General features: G+C 39.5%; 1 protein-coding gene across 1 annotated transcript in view; it reads left to right on the plus strand.

The window, feature by feature from the left end:
- The window catches only part of SACS (sacsin molecular chaperone), a 95590-nt gene that overhangs the window by 32861 nt on the left and 40922 nt on the right, over positions 1 to 21807 (plus strand). The window contains exons 3-6 of the mRNA XM_070409165.1: positions 4018 to 4168; positions 10805 to 10892; positions 12004 to 12089; positions 15021 to 15132. Coding sequence (XP_070265266.1) covers positions 4018 to 4168; positions 10805 to 10892; positions 12004 to 12089; positions 15021 to 15132 — 437 coding nt within the window. The remainder of the gene's footprint in view (positions 1 to 4017; positions 4169 to 10804; positions 10893 to 12003; positions 12090 to 15020; positions 15133 to 21807) is intronic.

Below are 21807 nucleotides of genomic sequence, written 5' to 3' on the forward strand. Positions count from 1 at the left end.
CATTTTATTATTACCTTAGATAGATTTTATAAATACAAAAATAAGTCCATTGTAGGGATTGGAAGGGACTGGAATATTTTTATCTCTTGGGAGTGGTGAGAAAGCTAGGGCCCATGCTATGTCGGATATGTCATCCAGGAAAATGGAAAGAAAGGCAAGTTGAAACAAATGTCATGAGAAAGAATAACATTGTTTTCTGCTTCTATTGTGTTGAGACCAGCTTGTGCAATAAAACAATTTTCTTTGCCCATCTCTACAACTGAAATAGGCTCAAAAGGTGGTTGGATAGACTCTCCATTTCTAACTGAGTTTGGACTCACTCTAAAAGAAGGGACCGATGTTTTGGCTTCTTGCTGTTAAGCGTTTCATAATATGCTCCTGAAGAGTGGATCAAGGCTCAGCCAAACATTTCTTAAAAATTTTGCAAACTTTCTTCTTAACCTAAATAGTGGTAAAAGTTCATGAACAAAGATATTTACTGAAGTTTGTGAACTTTTGAAAAATTAAAATACTCATGTAAGTACCAATAGGGTTAAGCAGCCTAAGATATTTCTTCTCAATGGAAAATTAGGCAGTTATTAGAAATGAAATTTCTACAGTGATAAAGATGCTGAAAATACTATGTACCCATAGTATAATTGCATTATATTAAGAAAAACTTATTAATGTCAATTTATAAAAGTGTTTTTTTGTATTGTGGTGTTAGAATTATAAATAATGTTAGAGCTTCTTTTTACTTTTCTATATTTTCCAGATATTTATTCATTCCTTCTTTTCTCCCTCCTCCCCCTCTCCCTTCTTCCCTCTGTCCCTGCTTCCCTCTGTCCCTCTCTCTTTCTTCCTTTCTATTTATTGAGCACCTATTCTACATTAGGGCTTCTTCCTGGCCCTGGGAAGACATAGTAAACAAAACATACACCAATTCCAAATTTGATTTTGTGGAGGGTTGGGGAATGGATTGGAGAACAAGTAAGAGGCGATGGTACCAAATTCAGGTCAAAGATGATAGAAGCATGAACTACACCAGTTGCTCTGCCTTGTTTCTTCTCACATAGCTCTTTCTGGGTAATTTCATCTTCCTGTGTTTCATTCAGGCCTCCGTTCAAATGTAACTTCTTAGAAAAGAGTTCTAGCTCCTTTACTCTCTTACCTTGGCCTGCCCCAACTACCTCCTCTCCCCCCCCCTTTTTATTGTTTAAAGTATTACACATGTCTCCCTTTTCCCCGCTGACCCTCCCCCTGGCCACTCCCACCCCTGAGGGCAAGCCCCACTGCCCCAGTGTCTGTGTCCATTGGTTATGCTAATATGCTTGCATACAAGTCCTTTGGTTGATCTCTAACCCCCCCTCCCCTGCCTTCTCTCTGAGGTTGGACTGTCTGTTCACTGCTACCTTGTCTCTGGATCTATTTTTGTTCATCAGTTTATGTTGATCATTATATATCCCACATATGAGTGAGATCATGTGATATTTATCTTTCTCTGACTGGGTTATTTTGCTTAGCATAATGCTCTCCAGTTCCATCCATGCTGTTGCAAATAGTAAAAGTTTCTTCTTTTTATAGCAGCATAGTATTCCATTGTGTAGATGTACCATAGTTTTTTAATTCACTCATCTGCTGATGGGCACTTAGACTGTTTCCAAATCTTAGCTATGGTAAATTGTACTGTTATGAACATAGGGGTGCATATATCCTTTCTTATTGGTGGTTCTGGTTTCTTGGGATATAGTCCCTTTTTAAATAGTACTTTTCCTGCTTGGCTCCATACGATGAACTGATATATTATTGGTCCATGTGTTTATAGGTGTCTTTCTTCCCTAGTGTGTAAGCATGAGATAGGGGACTTTGCTTTGTTCGTGTTGTGTTCTTATCATTTAGAAATGTATCCATCTGGGACACAGGAAAGGTTTAATAAATATTACCTGAATGATTAAACAATGATTGCTGAATCTATTTCTTTAGCTTTGACATCCCTCCTGAGCTCCAGATTTGTAGTTCCCATGCCAACTAACCCTTCAAAATGAACCCTGAGTATACTTTGAATTCCAGATGTTCAAACTTCTTATGATCAGCCTCCTTCCCCAACCAAATTTGCTTCTTGTGAAATCCTCTCCATTAAGGTCATTTCTTGGTCTCTCAAGTCTTCAGCTTAACACCTATGTTTTTTTGTCCCTAAGAGTGATGGGAAAACTAGGGCCTTATTCACATCCAAGGAGAGTGAATAAGGAAGCAAGTAGATCTGGGGATTGTCTTAGGAGTTAGGTGTGAAAGATTTGTCCTGGGGTAGGTATGCTGTTGATGCTATAGCAAGGAGTGACAGCTCATATTCTCTCCACGTGTTGATATTCTAATGCATTTGTTTGTGCAGTCTTGTCTGATTAAAGAAGTAAATATTTGTTCATGAGGTTTTCTGGCCTGATATTTTTGTTGAAATAGTATATTCTTTTATTGATTTAATGTGCTTATTTGTTCTAAGTAGGAAAGACCTGCATGACTTAAAGCACTCTTCCTTTTAAACATGTTTAGAAGAAAGGGATGAACACTGTAGGAGCATTCTGTATATTTATTACTGATAATGAGTTCCAAGTAATATTTTTTGTGTAGGTGGGGGAGAAGAGGGAATTGAAAACCAGTAGTAATTAATACCATTTTGGGGTAAACACTAAAATTTAATTCTATTTAAGGTATTCAAACAAGAAGCACACAAATTTACTTGTTCACAACACAGCCTTTGAATTGTTTTAATAGATGTTGCCACTTTTTTTTGCAATGTGTGTCATTCATACCTATGAGAAATAAGCCAGAGGAAAGGACATTTTCAGAAGCTTCATCAAACCACATACACTTCCAAATTACAAGGCAACGTTAGTTACTCTGGGGCGATCCATAAACTCTAAGGCTCAAATTTCTGATTTCAAAGAGCTTGCAAGTGTGATAGAAAAACTTAGGGTACTGACAGTATAAGATAATATTGCTAAAATAAATCACGTATAGTTTTTACGTCATAGGATGTTTATTCTCATCTATTACTTTCCTTCTGGCACTCCTTTCTTCAGCAAACTGAGTCATTGACCCTACTTTTGGGCCTTAAAAACTAAAAGGAAATGAAACCATGGAAGATTTTTTTTATTAATATGTTTTTATTGATTTCGGAGAGGAAGGGAGAGGGAGAGATAGAAACATCAATGATGAGAGAGAATTATTGATCAGCTGCCTCCTGCACGCCCCCTACTGGGGATCGAGCCTGCAACGCAGGCATGTGCCCTTGACCTGAATCAAACCCGGGGCCCTTCAGTCCGGGGCTCTATTTACTGAGCCAAACCGGCTAGGGCCATGGAAGACACTTGTGTTCTGCAATCACAACGCTCCCCTCCTTTGCATCTTACTTGGAGATGCTTCCAGAGATTAAAAGTCGTTAGAGTTGGAGGACAGTAGGCGCTAGTTCTGCATTTCATATAACTGTTGAACTCCGCCAGGGAGAATACACATCTCTAAACGCACAGCTCCGCGTAAAGTCGTGTTTAAGGCACCGGCGCTGCTGCAGGCGGGGCGGGGCGGGGCGGGGCGGAGGCTCGGCTAACGGTCCTCGCGGGCGGGCGGGCGGGCGCGTGCCCGCGGGCGGCGTCTCCAAGGCCCTTGCCGCCCGGGAGCGCGCCGAGGCCGCCTCGTGTGCTCCTCCCGCGGGGCCACGGCTTCCTCTGGCGATTCCGCTCGACTCTGGCGGCCGCCCCGGGACTGCGGCTGAGCGCGGCCGGGCGGCGCCTGTCTACGGATGAGGATCCAGCCTTCCGGGCCCGCGCCCGGCCTCTCGGCGCGGCAGGGCCGGCTGTGACCAGGCTCCCGCGCTGGGGCGGACGCGGGCCCGCGGCGGGGACGCAGACGATGGGGGGCAGGTAACCCCGCCCGGCCCGGCGCTGGGCCGCGAGCGTGCCTGCCACCGAGCCCGGGAGAGAGGGCGCGCTGGGCGGGCGCGGGCCCCCACGAGGCCCCCACTGAATCCCTTTGCCTTTCGCACAGGCGGCTGCGGGTGACCGTCCTTCCCGGCTGCGTGGGCTGCAGGACCGTGGCCGCTCTGGAGTCCTGGACCGCGCGCGACGTCAAGGAGAGCATCGCGGCGGAGACGGGCTTCCCGGTGTCGGAGCAGCGGCTGTGGCTCGGCGACCGGGAGGTATGCCCGTCCCCTCTCCTCTCCCCGGGGAGGTCGGGCCTGCTGTGTGCTGAGGGGTGTAGCACATCAATTCGCTAGTTGATAGTGACACTGAATGGGTTTATTCTTGGGACGTGGAAGACAGATCAAGTGGTTGCCCTGGAAAGAATGCTTTGCAAATAACGTGAGCAAAATGACACGTGTGTGACACGTGTGTTCCTCTCACGGTAACTTTTATTGATTTACCATTTCAACTTTGCAGTCCCCCTCCTCCATTTTGTCTGAATCTTCACTTCCTGAAATTAAGATACTTATTTTAAAAAAATATATTTTTGTTGATTTTAGAGGGGAAGGTAGAGGGGAGAGAGAGATAGAAACATCAATGATGAGAGAATCATTGATTGGCCGCCTCCTGCACGCCCCCCCACTCGGGACCCAGCCTGCAACCTGGGCTGTGCCCTGACCGGGAATCCAACCGTAACCTCCTAGTTCATAGGTCCAGGCTCAGCCACTGAGGCACACTGGCTGGGCAAGATACTTTTTTGATGAGCATTATAACCAGAGGATTTTTGTTGTTTCCGTGTTTAGAGACATCATCATTGAAGTAACTTAATCATTACAGTACTTATTTTTTCTGTTATACACTTAACATTGGTAAATATCTTAACCTTTTTACGGCTTCGAAGTTACCCCCCAGTTTTGAATCACAGAAATTTAGACTGAAAGGATCTTCAGATACTTTCATGTAGAAGCTATTAGTTTGAGGAGTACTTTTATATTAAAACTTCTAAGATATAAATGAATAATTTAGCAGATCAAAACTTTGGAAAATAGGAGTATTTCATGTTGTTGAATGTATCCTTTAAGGTTGGTGAAACTACTTAAGGGAAGAGTTACATGGAGACATATTGCTGAAAATTAACATTTGTCCTAATAAATATCTTCACTTTATTTTTTTTCTATGATAAAAAACACCCCACATCATTTTCAGGATTTAAAGGAGGTGACAAAGAGTTGAACAAATACACAGGGAATACTTAAGCCATAGAGAATGCCATTTTTAGTATTAGATTTCCTTACAATTGACCGAACAGCAGAATGGCAGGTCGGCTGGGGGCGGGGCTGGTGAGCAGGCGGTGCCAAACCAGCCAAGGCGCGTGCCAGCGGGCAGAGGGAGGGGACGGCGATTGGGGGACAGCGGCAACCAGCGGCGGCAGAGGGACGATTGAGGGGACAGGGGTAGCTGCTCACCAGCCAGTGCCGTCCCCTGATCAGCCCGCCCAGTCTCCTCCCACAGAGGGAGGCCAGACTGTGGCTTGGGCCTGCTCTCCACAGGGAGTGGCCCTAAGCTGTCAGTAGGACATCCCCAGACTGTGAGAGGGCGCAGACCCCCCCCCCCCAGTGCACGAATTTTCCTGCACTGGGCCTCTAGTCCTATATAATAAAAGCCTAATATGCAAATCGACTGAACGGCAGAATGACCGGTGGACAACTGGTTGCTATGATGTGCACTGACCATTAGGGGGCAGATGCTCAACACAGGAGCTGCCCCCAGCCTGCAGGCCCCAGGCCAGCCAAGGCGGGTGCCAGTACCCCCCCCCCCCCATCACCCCGCTGGTCGCCCACAGATCAGCCCTAATCGCCGGCCAGGCCTAGGACCCTACCAATGCACGATTTTGTGCACTGGGCCTCTAGTCTAGTATAAATATTGGTGAAGTGCTTGGTACCTGTGATTTTAATCCCTCAATGTAATCTTGACCTTCTGAGTACCTGGGTCCACTCTCTAGTCACTTGTCCCCTTAGACCCAGATTTCCTGTTAACCTGTTCTTATGTTGCTCCATGGATTGGCCCTCTTTTCCAGTTCCCCAACCATAGTTGGTATGCAGACAGTGACTTGAGGACTTTGGACGGAATTGAGGAGCAAAGCTCATCATTCTCACTTCTTTTTCTGCACCTACTCCTATCTTTTAACCTTCCCTTGTATACTCTGCTGGTTCTATACCCACTTCTTTGGTTACTCCTCTGGTTCTGCTTTGCCCATTTGTCCCCTAGATGTGGTTATAACCAAAGGCTCAGTTGTGGCTCAGTCTTGACATTAGAAATGTATTTGTAGGTGTCTGCAAAGTATTGGTATGGGATGGTAAACATTTCAGTGATGTGTAGAGGTTTCAGATTGAGTGAGTGATTGGTGGAGAGGGTCCATTTAGGAAACTTGTGCTAATAATGAGGTAGTGAGGTTCTAGACTATGATTGTACAGGTAACACTGAAAGGAAAGGATGCATAGGAGAATTTGAAAAATATAAAATTATGGCAGTTTGGTACCAAATGGGGGGGAGGCAGTGTGGAGAAGGGGGTGAGATGTAGAATAAGGCAGAAGGCCTTGCCAAGGATCTTCAGAACCTTTAAATGAGATCAGGAAAATAATGGTTCAGTTCAGCAGAGACAAACAAGTACAGAAGATATCTAATTTTGGAGGAAAGGTGGTAACCAGTTTGCTTTTGTATATGGTTCAGCTGGTGGCAGGACATAAAAGAGATATGTAGGCAAATGCACAAAGAGGTAGGTGACGTAGATAGATCCTATTGCCAGTGGGTACCAGAGGCCAAATTAATTACCATGTTAGAATCTGCTTTCCTGTTTCCAATGGGAATGGGATAAACGAATTCTAACCAATTCTAAGATCTCTGCTATGTAAGAGTCTAGACTACAGTGATATTCAACAGGCAGATGTGGGTCTGAAGCTCAAGGGATAGCTTTTGGGAAGTAACTTTTGGAGATACAATTTTGGGAAGTAACTTTTTCAGCACATTTCTCTTTCTGTACTTTGTAAATACATTGGGAATATTATTAATATTTATTGAGCTACTGACTGTGTTCCACACACTGTCCTAGATATTTTGTATATATATCATCTCACTAGTGAAAACAAGCTCATGAGTTCATTATTACTACTCCATTTTGTAGACTAGTGAAGCCAAGATTTAGAGAAAAGTATCAAACTAGGATTGGAACCCAGATCTGTCTGATCCCAAAGTCTGGACTTGTTAACCTGCCACACCACAGAGAATCTGTCAGGGTGTCAATAAATAAAAAGTTAAATGTGAAGTTCTTTAAAACAGAGAAGAGCTTAAACCGTTAAAAATGAACTTGAATGTCAAGGATGGAGCTTCCCAGAAAACAAGCAGAGGGCACAATTCTCTCCTGATTCAGAGGAGATAGGCTTGTGACTTTTACCAAACTGATGAACTTGGTAATGCTAACATGTGCCATTAAAGGTCACCTTTATAGAAGCACATCTTTCACAGAGGTGGTTTTATTTCCTATTTAATTTAATGCTGTTCATAACCTTTTAGATTTGAATTATTGGCAAGAATTCTAATATTTTAAGGTAGGCAGGAAACAAAAGCTGTTGACAACTCCTTGTCACCCACTGGTTTTGGTTGGTATTGGACATAGTTAGCAGTAGGTACTTATTCCTTAGTCTTTCTGGGTCACCTAGAATCCTCTTTTACTTGTTTCTTTTGCTTTTCCTGGCCTGGAAGTGGCATTTGTCAGTTCTTTACCTCCTGTCCCATGCAGAGACTGAAGCTATTCTTTATAGCTGTGCATCTTTCTGGTCCATTTTCCTGATCCATACCAAATGTGTTTGAGTCTCAAGCCAGGTTTGAAGTATCACTTCACTTTCTTCTCTTTTGATTAAAAATGTCCTCCCTGTCAGCTTTTAAATCTTGAAAACCTCCTTGTGTCCTTGACAACTAAACAAAGGAAGAAGTGTTGGGAGATCCAGATCACAATTAAAATTGTATTGTTTGCTTAATAATTTCAAGTTACTGTTTCATAATAAATGAAAATGAGCATCGGAGGCTTTTAAGGGAGGCTGAAGCTGGTGTGGGCAGAAATCCAGATGTTAAAATTATTTTATAATCACTTTTTTAAAGACAAATATAAAGACTGAAGTGGACTACTTTTTTTGAAATGTATTTTTTTATTGATTTCGGAGAGGAAGGAAGACATAGAGAGAAACATCAATGATGAGAGAGAATCATTAATTAGCTGCCTCCTGTACGCCCCACCCTGGGAATCGAGCCCACAATCTGTGCATGTGCCTCCTGGCTTGTAGATTGATGCTTAACGATTGAGCTATACTGGCCAGGCTGAAATGGACTACTATTAAGGCCTTATTGCCTCTGGAGGTGAATAGGACCAATGCTGCTTTTTGCTTGGTTGGAGCAATTAAGGTCCAAAAAAGAAAGAGGCCCAAGCAAAATCCCCAAATCTTGGCACTCTCCAGGGGAGAAAACAGATCGCACTGCTCAATTTATCTGCGCTGCTTGCTTTCTCTTTGGGAGAATCACTTCCTTGTAAATAGGTCACTGATAACAATCTGCCAAAAGCATTCATTGTCAAACTCACATAGCCAGTTACATCTGTTTTTACTAATGAGGTGCTAGTCTGTGTCTTCTTCCTTTTCAAGTCCGCTTTAAGACCTGGAAACTTTCCTGCATTATAGAATTTTTTCCTTCCTTCCTTCCTTCCTGCCTTCCTGCCTTCCTGCCTTCCTGCCTTCCTGCCTCTAAATGTACCTTGGCTATACTGAATTGGACTAGTAATCCTTGGCTCGTACATGGCTCTCTTTTATTTTATTTTTTATTTATTTATTTTTTATGGCTCTCTTTTAGTAGGAATTTAATTAACTAACAATAGAATGAATAACAATAATGACATCATCCAACTGGAGAACTAAACCTGTTGATAGTTTATATTTACCTTTGTGCTTCTCCCCAGCCTGTATACCTGTGTCTCTTCCCTTACCCCTTTGTGTTTAGTATTCTGTTATTTTTTTTTTTTAGTCACTGTAATAGTTTTATCATATGTGCATGTGTGGATATATATATATATATATATATATATATATATGTTTGTGTGTATGTGTATGTAAGTGTCTATGTGTGTATAATCTAAATATATAAACTAGGTAATATACTGTTTATTTTTAGTTACTTATGAACTTTATAAGAAGTGTATTATTCTATATGTAGAAACCTGGAATTAGATTTTTACACTGAATATTACGTTATGAATATTCACCCAAATTTATGTACAGTTTACTTAATTCATTTTTTTATTGTTGTGTAATATTCCATTGTATTAATATGTCATAGAATTTGGGTAGTTTCTAAATTTTTGTTGTTAAAACAGTACTGCTATGATTATTCTTATCCATATTTCCTGCGCAAGGAGTTTTTACAGGCTTGCTTTAAGATTCAGTGGCAATATGTATAGGAAGTGCTTCATAAACTGGGAATTGTAACACATTCAGATTTGCATGTTAGAGATGGGGACTAGAATGAAGATGATGTACAGAAAGTAAGAAGACCAGATGGGATTGTTATACAAATCTGAGATGTGGAGGGTCTGAACAATTGCAAGTAGAGAACAAGTTAGCTATGAGAAAAGTTGGGGAGGGACATGCTGGTACCCAGAAAGTAATTAATTTCACTGTAGTTTGGTGAGAGAGAGGACTTTTCCCCCAGCTTTCCAATTAAAGTGACGAGATAGGAGATGCCACTAATAATTGAGATTCAGAGTAAAAAATGAGCGATAAGTGATGGAAGGAAAGCTAGTGATGTCACCTTTTGGTAAGTTGCTCTAGGGATCCTGGAAGATATCAGTGTGAAATGGGTGGTAGACAATTGGAAATACTGAATTTTTGACATGGTAAATTATGTCCTTCACACCTTGTCAAGGAAGTGAAAGGTACAGTGGTGGTTCTTCAGGTGAGCTTTTGAGTAACGTTTTGCAAACTGCTGACTGTAAGGAATCATTCCATAGCAACACTTAAGAGTGGACCGGTGGGGACAAGGTTATCTGGCTTTGGATTACTTACCTTATTTTCCAAAAAAGGCACTATTACACTGCTCCTGTGGCTTATGATCACACATATTGTACCTTGCCCTTATGAGAATCAGACCAAACACCAAAAGGAAAATGAATATCAAGGTGTTTTTCAGGAAAGCCAATTTTAGGAAAGTTGTAGACCAAAGCAGCTTCAGACGTTGGAGTCCTTATTTTCCCCTTCCTTTTATATCATACCTTTATTGTAGCAACATCTGTGTAGCAGTGTTTTCCAAACTATATTTCTAGGAACAATATCCTAGAAAATAAATGAAAAAAAAATCAGTGCTAAATTTGTGAAATACTGCTTATGTAATCCTTTCTGAGAAAGTTACAATACATATTAACATGTTAAATGCCCTAAACCCCAAATTATTCCAATTAATTTAAAACATTTTTTTGTCTTCTATCTGTTGACATCTCATAGAGCTGTGCTCTGAGCAATACACTTTGGAACTGCTAATCAAAAGAATGACTTTGTTTATGATTCTCATTCATTATACAAAATTTAAATTATTTTAAAGCAGAAATATGTATATCTTTATCTATTAGTAACTATCTTTTAAATTTTTAAAAAAATTTTACTAAATTTTTATTCTTTGAAACATTCACTTCTCCAGAGCAACTTAATTCCTGATAAGAACAGTTAACAAGCATTATATCTTAAGTGAAAAAAATTTATGATAAAGTTTTGAATTTACAGTATTAGGAACTATATTGCTTTTCATACATTTTATTCATTTATTTTTATTTTTTTCAGTTACCTGACTGGATCAAGATTGGAGAACTGACTTCCAAAAATTGTCATCTTTTTGTAAACCTTCAATCAAAAGGCTTAAAAGGGGGAGGTATAACATTGACTTTTCCAGGTTATTTTGCCCTTTTTAGTTGAATAAAGATTATGTTTTAAAAGTGAAATGAAAGTGTATAATATTGGGATGTGATGAGCCGATATCAGTGCCAGAGGAAAACAAGGGCAGATGGAGTTAGTGAGTTATAAAAATGTGTGGGATATATTAGTCTGTGGAACAGTTGGGGTTTGGTCTTGGTGCATAGTTGTGCAGAAATGATGCAAATAAATTTATAGTGATGATTCTGTTTCTTAAGCACAGACTTATTTTTTACTTATATACAGATTTTTTGTTGTTGTTGTTCTGTGCATATGAGAAATTACTTTCCTTCCCCCATTCTCCTTGTACTTGACTGTCACCTATCTGAAGGAAACCTGGTCAGTCAGTTCTAAGAATCTCTAGTTTGGAAAGGCTTAACAGTATTTGACTGGACAGCCATTGAGATGGTGATTGTGCTTAATTTCAGAAAAATCAGATCATCGGTTGAGATTGAGAATATTAAGAAAGTCATTATCAGCACCATTAGGTCTGGCTTATAATTTTGCAGCAAAGCACCATTTATTTCAGTTGTTTTAGAAAATATCAGCCCTTTCCCCCATGCTCTTTATTTTTTAATTAATAATCTTTTGTGACATTTAGTATATTTAACATATTCTTAAAACAATTTGTAGTTAATGAAAAATCTTGAGATTTGATAAAGTTGAATCTGCTTTACTTTTTTTTTAATCCACACTTGAAAAATGTTTTTATTGATTTTTTAGGAGACAGGGGGAGAGAGAGAGAGAGGGAGAGAGAGAGAAAGAAACAACAATGTGAGAGAGAAGCATTGATCGGTTGCCTCTGTCAACGGGGGATCGGATGCGCAACCTAGGTATGTGCCCTGACCAGGAATCGAACCCACAACCTTTTGGTATACAGGATGATGTTCCAACCAACTGAGCCACACCAGCCAGGGCAGAATCTGCTTTATTCTCTACTGAATCTGTTTATTACGTAGAGTTTCATAACCGAGAGCTGCAGTAAAACATGAAGTTTTAACTTGTAGAATTTTACTGTGTCTTGGAACCAACTAACACATTGGTAACAGGCCATGGGATTTTTATTTTAGGTAGATTTGGTCAAACAACTCCACCACTTGTTGATTTTCTCAAGGACATATTAAGAAGATATCCAGAAGGAGGACAGATTCTTAAGGTAGGGCATGTGTTGTGTACATGTATGAATTTACTTTGATAAAAATGAGGGGAATAAAATTACTTAGAAGTCTTGTTAGTGTTTACATGTTTTAGAATTTTGTCTAGATTTGAATAGCTATACTTATTACCCTCTGCACCTGCGGATGGTGTGGGTTGAGAACACAGTCAATATAAACACGTGGGGTTTCAGAGCAAAAGGGACCCACTAAGTTGCAGTAATCAAGTAGTGCTACTCTAGGAACACTTTTTTGTAACTGTATATAATTCTATAATGTAATTTTATGAATTGCATGTGAAACATTGTACAATGGCATTACAAATCTACCAGCCAACCAGCCACACAAACAAAATAATACAGAATCCACATTCAGGGGCCATCGACATGTGCTCATTTGACCCCTGGTTTTAGAGGTTTGCTTTTGGGAAGACTTTAATTATTTCAGTTATTTAAAGCTATTTATGATGTATTCTTTTAGTTTGAATACACTCAAAAAAAATAAGCAACCATAAAAGAAAGCAATATGGAAGATATTGCAAAGATTAGATTTTGTGTTTAAGTTTAGCAAGACACCTCCTTAGTTGTAAAAGATCAGTCATTATGCATTTTCCTTCTCATTAATTTATTTAGTGTTTATTACCAATTCTTTAGTCCTCATATTTTCTAGTTTAGATGGTAAATTTTTAGAAAATAAGGACTAGGTTAATAGTCATACTCAGATAGAGCTGAAAGAGGATTGCTGCATCTTCAGTGATTTTAATAATGACATGTATCATTTAAGAATAGGCATAAGTGATTCACAGAGTTAATTTGCAAACCATTTTTATATTGACATATTAGGAAAGTGAAGATAGGAAGAGTATGTTTATTGGGTTGAAATGGGGGTAGAGAGGCAAAGAGAATAAATTTAAATTTGAAGATTTAGTTGATGGTAACAGGAGTATTATCAATTCAAAAGTGAGTGATAAATCCTATCAGGAAACAAGGCCACAGTAATGAGTGAGCTCTTTGGACATTACTGTAGCTAGCAAGCAGCTGATATTTACTCCTTCCTCTTTGCTTACTGTATATATTTATGTACGATCCAGCTGAATATAATCTTTGTTCCTTGGATGAACAAAGATTATAGAAGAATTCTATAGTAGAATTCAACTGTTTTAGATTTAATAGGAATCTTAGTCTTATGCCTTTTGTGATGTTTGCTGAAAGGTCCAGATATTTTAATAAATCGCTCAAGATTATATGCAAATTGACATATTAATGCCTCTTCTTCTCAGAATCAGTTTGAGAGAGATCCCCTGAGAAAAAGCATCCCATCCTATTTTTCGTTCAACTTGAGACTGATAGTTGGAGCTTGGGAGTTGGGACTTTATCTCCAGTTTTCTTCATCTCTGCTCCCTAAAATGCACATAAATAAAAAATAGATATCCTAATGAAACCAGGATCCAACCTTGAAAGTACTCTCATTTTGAAGGTTAATTCTTATTTCTCCTTTATATCATAATAGCCTAATGTAAATAAGATTACTAATTTCAGGGATTCTGTTAGACTAAATAGTATAGGAACTAGTCTACAAATTCTACGAGAAATAGGCAGTTGTGTGAACAGGAGTAATTTGTATTCGATAAGGAGGTAGATAAGGGCTTGTTTGGGGTTGAACAGCAGTTGGGTAAGACCTCCCAACCTCTTGGTGTGCACCCAGTGAACTACACGTCTTACCTGATCTCAGAACTTGCTCTCAGGTCTGTGCTAGTCCCTTATTCAGTCTTAGAGTTGTCTCATTTCATGTGAGCACTGTCACCTTTTTACTCTGATAAAGGTTTTGCTGTTGGCATTGCTGTCTTCAGTTCTTGCCCATTCCCCTCAACCCACCCCAGGTTTAGTAATACTAAGGTGCCAGAAAAGTTAAAATATAGTTCTTCCCAATGTTAGAGGTTTGTGAGTGTAAAAATAACAAGATGGGTTATTGTGTTTCTAAAGACCCATCCATTTAAAATGTAACCACCTGATTTGGTTTGGCCTAAATCACAGCTCACCCAGGCAATTGCTATGTATTGACTTTTCTATACTTTAGATAAGGTCCAAAATAAACTAGGGTTAATATCTTTGAAGTTCATTTCAAGTTCTAATGACGATGGTATTGGCTCTAGCAGTTGGACTCTTATTTTAGAGTGTGGAACTCCCAACATGATTTTGGTAGGTGTGCCAAAGTGATTGGGGTTGTTGAGACTGGGGATTTTTTTGAGGCTACTGATGGGTGTAAATCTTGTAGTTTGCCCTTTCCTTTCTCACATGACAGTGCTTTTATTACCCATTCACCCATCTACTTACTTATCCACCAGACAATATTACTATCCTTTTTATGAAAGGAATAAGGCAGTGCTGACCTTCAAAAAACTTTCATCTTAGTATAGGAGAAAGACATGCTAACCTCAAGTTTTCAAGATGCAACATACTGTACATATAGACTGATTTTTTTTTCTAAGAGAAAGGTAAGTTTGGTAAGCAAATGATAAATGAGATCTTTTTTGGTAACTGCTTGAGAATGGGTATTTATCCCAAATGACAAAATAGTCTGTGTTGTTTGGAACTTGAGTAATTTCTTTTGTATGAAGGCTTTGGGTAGGTTGTAAATAAGAGGCAGAGTTGTAAATAGTCTCAGGATTTGTGTTGCAGGCTAAGAATAGCGAGTTAAAAAAGGCATTGTAAGTATGTGTAATTGAAGAAGGACTCATGGTCTTTTCACCCATACTCATATGTATGTAACAATTACTTTCAGTAGTATCCTCACCAGATCTTAAAGATAATGATGCAAGCAGTGGGTTTTCTTTACTGAAATGTAATTATTTTTTAAATATTATAGGTAAATATAAAGATGGGCAGTAGATTACTGTATTATGAAATATTATTTTTGGTGTATATCTTGATTAGGAATTAATTCAGAATGCAGAAGATGCTGGTGCCACAGAAGTAAAATTTTTGTATGATGAAACTCAATATGGAACAGAGACTCTTTGGTCAAAAGATATGGCACAATATCAGGGTAAGAGTCAATATTTAGGAGTAAGTTTTATGTACTAACAGGTGCTTTTTATTGATTTATAATACTCTGTTTAATGAACAGTCTAATTACCACTCATACTTCACTTCTTGGTATATTTCATTCCACTTCAGATGGTTTTCTCTGCTTTTGGTGGGCAGGTATCTCTGCTAGTTGGTATTTTTAGAGAACAAAGAAAAAAATCTCAACTCAAAGTAACAAGCAGTGTAAATCCAGTTGGCCCTTGAACAATACAGGCTTAAACTGTGCAGGTCTACTTATATGCAGATTCTTTTTAATAAATATACAGTTTTCCCTCTGTGTCCCTGAGTTTCACATCCTCAGGTTCAAGCAATTGTGGATTGAAAATAGTAATTTTGATCCACAGGTGGGAATATACGAATGCAGAGGACCTACTGGATACATTGTTCTGTGCCATTTTATGTAAGGGTCTTGGGCATCTTTTTTGGTGTCTGTGGGGAGGCTTGAAACCAGTCCCCTGTGGATACTGAGGAACCATTGAAGTTTTGGGGGAGTCAAAAGTAAAACACAGATTTTCAACTGGGTGCATTGGCGCCTCTAATCTCCACCTTATTCAAGGGTCAACTGTACATAAGCCTCTTGTTCTATTTAGTCACTTTTGAGTATCTTATATCGTTAGCAACACAAAAAGATACCTTTTCCATATATATAACACTTCTCTACATTTGGAAAGAAGAGGCTTCTGCTTTTAGGATACCCTTGAAATGTTTTGAAGTGGGTTAGAAAGAAATTTTGAAGGAGATAAGAGAATAAGGAAAGCGAAAGACAATAAGACAGTGATGGCGAACCTATGACACGCGTGTCAGAGGTGACACGCGAACTCATTTTTTTGGTTGATTTTTCTTTGTTAAATGGCATTTAAATATATAAAATAAATATCAAAAATATAAATCTTTGTTTTACTATGGTTGCAAATATCAAAAAATTTCTGTATGTGACATGGCACCAGAGTTGAGTTAGGGTTTTCAAAATGCTGACACGCCAAGCTCAAAAGGTTCGCCATCCCTGCAATAAGAAAACTATAACCAATAGATTCCTGATACCTCAGTTATACTCTTTGAAGTGTTGTTTTTTTAAAAAAATCATGATTTTCAGAGAAGCTATGAAGTCAATAGGATGATTGCAAATGACTGTATATTACATAGAAAGTTATTGAGAAAAAGGAGGATCAATTCAGACTTTTTCCTGAACATATTTTTAAAGAGATGTAAGTCATATATTTTTTTAAAATATGTTTTATGGTTCAGGAGGGTAATCAACATTATTGTTAAATATTTAAACATTAAACATTTAGTAATTCTTATACCTAATAGATTTATTCTTAGGCCAAATTTGTGATATGAGAGCTGCATCTTTTTATTCTATAAAGAGATGTGGTGAGACATAATACATCAGTCCTAACTCCTGGGACATTTGTGATCTTGGGCATGTCATCTCACCTCCATTTGTCATGAGAGGATTGAGCCAGTAAGATTTCCTGGTTCTGAGATCCCATGGTTTAATGTAACCATTGTTAAAAAAATACCGACTGTGGTTATGAGGGGCGTTTGCTTAAGTCCCGATACTATACAGTGGGGGCACTGGTATGTAGAGTGGAAGCTCTGATCCTCATATTTACTCAAGGTGATTAAGCAGATTACTGAGCCTCACTTAATTTAAGTCTGCTTAGCTATACGATGGTAATAAGAACAAACTTTACTACCAGTTATTTTGAGGATTAAATCAGATCTTTTATGTGATAATGTTTTAGGTCTGCTGTCATACTGACACTAGTGTGTATTAGAGAACCAAAAGAGTGAAGAGATTGTAGGAATATTTTGTTGTAAAATGTTACCTAAATTGTATGATTTTTTTTTTCTAGCCTTGACTTTCATTTAAAAATATTTGAAACAAGGTTATTTAACTGAGTTGGTGTATAAGTATACTTGGAGATAGGCTATTTATTTATTTACTAGAGGCCCGGTGCATGAAATTCATGCACTGGGGGATGGGGTTCCCTCAGCCAAGCCTGCCCCTCAGTCCGGGAGCCCTCAGTGGATGTCCTACTGATGGCCACAGTCTGGCAGCAGAGGCTCGGTGCAGCCGTCCCCGTGTGTGTGTGTGTGTCTGCTGGGGTCTGCCCCCAGCCACACCATGTAGACGCGGAGCAGTTGCCGTGTGTGTGTGTGTGTGTGTGTGTGTGTGTGTGTGTTCCCGCTGGGGGCCTGCCCCCAGCCACATTGGAGGCTCAGAGCAGGCGTTTTGTGTGTGTGTGTGTGTGTGTGTGTGTGTGTGTGTATGTGTGTATGAGTGTGTGTGTGTCTGCTGGGGGCCTGCCCCCAGCCACACCCTGGAGGCTTGGAGCAGGCGCCCCTCTCTGTTGATCTCTCAGGCTCCTGGCCTCCACTGTATGTTGTACTCTCCCTTGAGCTGTGGCCAGGGTGGGGCGCCCTTTCCTGCTGTGGGATCGCCAGGGCTACCCAGGGACAGGTGCACAGGGGGGCTGGCTGCAGGCCACCCTATCCTGCTGTGGGATCGCATGAGCGATCCCATGGGCAGGCAGGTGCACACAGGGGGGCTGGCTGCAGGCCGCCCTTTCCTGCTGTGGGATCTCCAGTTGCTCATCCCTGGCGGGAAGGCCTGTTGGGGGCGTGACTGCTGGCTGACGGGCAGCAGTCCCAGCCAGTGCCGGGGGATCTCCCGCTCCCCTTTGGGGGCCTCACCTGTGGTAGATCGCTGGGGTCACGCCCGCCAGCCCTGGGTCGGGTTGCACAGGGGTCGCCTGCCATCAGGGTCACAGATAGCAGGCCCCGATGGAGGCGGGGCAGGCAGAATAGCGCTGTCCCATCCTGCCTACATTATGCAAATTAGCCGCCATCTTGGCTGGCAGTTAATTTGCATATCGCTCTGATTAGCCAATGGGAAGGGTAGCGGAGGTACGGCTAATTACCATGTTTCTCTTTTATTAGATAGGATTTATTTTAATCCTCACCTGAGGCTATCTATATGTTTCGAGAGAGGAAGGAAGAGAAAGAGAAACATTGATATAAGAGAGAAACATCAATTGGTTGCCTCCTATATGTGCCCCAACTGGAGATTGAACCTGCAGTCTAGGTATGTGTCCTGACTGGGAATTGAACCTGAAACCTTTTGGTGCATGGGATGCCATTCCAACCCACTGAGCAACCTGGCAAGGGCTAAAGATAGGTTTTAAAAGTCAAATGGGAGTTCCATTTTTAATTTTTTGAGGAAACTCCATACTGTTTTCCACAGTGGTTGCACCAGTCTATATTTTCACTAGCAGTGCATGAGGGTTCCTTTTTCTCCACATCTTCACCAGCACTTGTCATTCATTGATTTGTTGATGACAGCTATTCTGACAGGTGTTAGATGGTACCTCATTGTCATTTTGATTTGCATCTCTCAGATGATTAGTGATTTTGAGCATGTTTTCATATGTCTCTCGGCCTTCTGTAGATCCTCTTTCAAAAAGTGTCTATTTGAGTTCTTTGCCCATTTTTTGATTGGATTGTTTATCTTCCTTTTGTTAAGTTGTATGAGTTCCCTGTAAATTTTGGAGATTAAACCCTTATCAGAGATAACATTGGCAAATATGTACTCCCATGCAGTGGGCTTTCTTATTGTTTTGTTGCTGGTTTCTTTCGCTGTGCAGAAGCTTTTTATTTTGATGTAGTCACATTTGTTTATTTTCTCATTAGGAGCTGTATCAGTAAAGATATTGCTACGACATATGTCTGATATTTTGCTGCCTATGGATTCTTCTAAGATTTTTATGGTTTCCTGTCTTAAGTCCTTTATCTATTTTGAGTTTATTTTTGTGTATGGTGTAAGTTGGTGGTCTAGTTTCATGTTTTTGCATGTATCTGTCCAATTTTCCCAGTACCATTTATTAAAGAGACTATCCTGACTCCATTGTATGCTCTTGACTCCTTTGTCAAATATTAATTGAATATAATGGCTTGAGTCAACTTCTGGGTTCTCTGTTCTGTTCCATTGGTCTCTGTGTTTGTTCTGTGCTAGCATCAGGCTGTTTTGAGAACAGTGGCTTTGTAATATAGCATAATATCTGGTATTGTGATCCCTCCAACTTTGTTCTTTTTTCCCAGGATTGCTGAAGCTATTCGGGGTCTTTTTTTATTCCAGATGAATTTTTGGAAAGTTTGTTCTAGGTCTGTGAAATATTCTGTTGGTATTTTAATGGGGATTGCATTGAATCTATAAATTGCTTTGGGTAGTATAATGTTGATTCTACCAATCCATGAACACAGTATATTCTTCCATTTGTTTATGTCTTCCTCTATCTTTTTTCAACATCCTGTAGTTTTCTGAGTATAGGTCTTTTACCTCCTTAGTTAAGTTTATTTCTAGGTATCTTAATTTTTTTGTTGCAATGATAAATGGGATTTTTTTTTTTAAATTTCTCTTTCTGTGAGTTCGTTATTGGTGTATAAAAAAGGCATAGATTTCTGGGTGTTAATTTTGTATCCTGCTGCATTGCCAAATTCATTTATTAAGTCTAGTAGTTTTTGGATGGAGTCTTTAGGGTTTTCTATGTCATCTGCAAATAATAACAGTTTTACTCCTTCTTTTCCAATTTGGATGCCTTTTATTTCTTCTTCTTGTCTGATTGCTATGGTTAGCACTTCCAGTACTATGTCAAACAGGAGTGGTGAAAGTAGGCATCCCTGTCTTGTTCCTGTTCTTAGGGGAAATGGTTTTAGTTTTTTCCCATTGAGGACGATGTTGGCTGTAGGTTTGTCATATATGGCTTTTATTATGTTGAGGTATGACCCTTCTATTCCCACTTTGCTGAGAGTTTTTATCAAAAATGGGTGTTGGATTTCGTTGAATGCTTTTTCTGCATCTATCAATATGATCATGTGATTTTTGCCTTATAATTTATGTGATGTATCATGTTTATTGATTTGTGAATATTGTACCAGCCTTCCATTCCTGGAATAAATACCACTTGGTCATGGTGTGTGATCTTTCTAATGTAATGCTGGATCTGATTTGGTAGAATTCTGTTGAGGATTTTAGCATCTATATTCATCAGGGATATTGGCCTGTAATTCTCTTTCTTTGTAGTGTCTTTATCTGGTTTTGGAATTAGGATAATGGTGGCCTCATAAAGAGTTTGGAAGTATTCCTTCCTCTTGGATTTTCTGCAATAGTTTGAGGAGTATAGGTGTTAGTTCTTCTTTGAATGTTTGGTAAAACTCTTCTGTGAAGTCATCCAGAACTGGGCTTTTGTTTGGTGGGAGTTTTTTGATTATTGCTTCTATTTCATCAGTTGTTATTAGCCTATTCAAGTTTTTTTATTCTTCCTGATTCAGTTTTGGGAGTTTGTATTTTTCTAGGAATTTATCTATTTCATCCACATTGTCCAGCTTGTTGGCATATAGTTGTGCATAGTAATTTCTTACAATCCTTTGTATTTCCGTGGTGTCAGTGGTTACTCCTCCACTTTCATTTCTGATTTTATTTATTTGGGTCCTCTTTGTTTCTTGATGAGTCTGGTTAATGGTTTATCAATTTTGTTTATCCTTTCAAAGAACCAGCTATTGGTTTCATTGATTTTTTGTATTGTTTTTTTTTAGTCTCTATGTTATTTATTTCTGCTTTAATTTTTATTATTTTCTTCCACTTACTCTGGGCTTTTCTTGTTGTTCTCTTTCTAGTTCTTTAAGTTGTAGGATTAAGTAGTTTATTGCTGATTTTTCTTGTGTTTTTTTTTTAGGTATGCCTTTAGTGCTATGGACTTCCCTCTCAGGATGCCTTTTGCTGTGTCCCAGAGATTTTGGATTGTTGTGGGTTCATTTTCATTTGTTTCCAGGAAGTTTTTGATTTCTTTCTTGATCTCGTTGGTAACCCATTCATTGTTCAGTAACATGCTATTTAGGTTTCATGTGTTTGAATGTTTTTGTTTTTGTTTTTTTTGTTTTTTTTAAAAAATACATTTTATTGATTTTTTACAGAGAGGAAGGGAGAGAGATAGAGAGTTAGAAACATCGATGAGAGAGAAACATCGATCAGCTGCCTCCTGCACATCTCCTACTGGGAATGTGCCCGCAACCCAGGTACATGCCCTTGACCGGAATCGAACCTGGGACCTTTCAGTCCGCAGGCCGACGCTCTATCCACTGAGCCAAACCGGTTTCGGCGTGTTTGAATGTTTTTGGGTGTTTTTACTGTGGTTGATTTCTAATTTCATTCCACTTTGATCTGAGAAGATGCTTGATATGATTTCAGTCTTCTTGAACTTGTAGAGACTTGTTTTGTGTCCTAACGTGTGGTCTATCTTTGTGATCCATGTGCACTTGAGAAGAATGTATATTCTGCTGCGTTGGGGTGAAATGTTCTATAAATGTCTTTTAAAGCCATCTGATCCAGTGTGTCCTTTAGAGTCTCTGTTTCCTTGTTAAGTTTTTGTCTGGAAGACCTATCCTGTGAAGTCAGAGGGGTGTTAAAGTCCCCTACTATGACTGTATTGTTATTGATCTCTCTGTTAAAGTCCTCTAGAAGTTGTTTTATATATTTAGGTGCTCCGATGTTGGGTTAGATCCTCTTGTTCAATTGATCCCTTTAGTATTATATGGTGACCTTTGTTGTCTCTTATGATGACCTTCATTTTAA

Source organism: Myotis yumanensis, unplaced genomic scaffold (assembly GCF_028538775.1).
Source record: "Myotis yumanensis isolate MYYU_CA2020_CCGP unplaced genomic scaffold, mMyoYum1.0.hap1 SCAF_3, whole genome shotgun sequence".
Lineage (NCBI taxonomy): Eukaryota > Metazoa > Chordata > Mammalia > Chiroptera > Vespertilionidae > Myotis > Myotis yumanensis.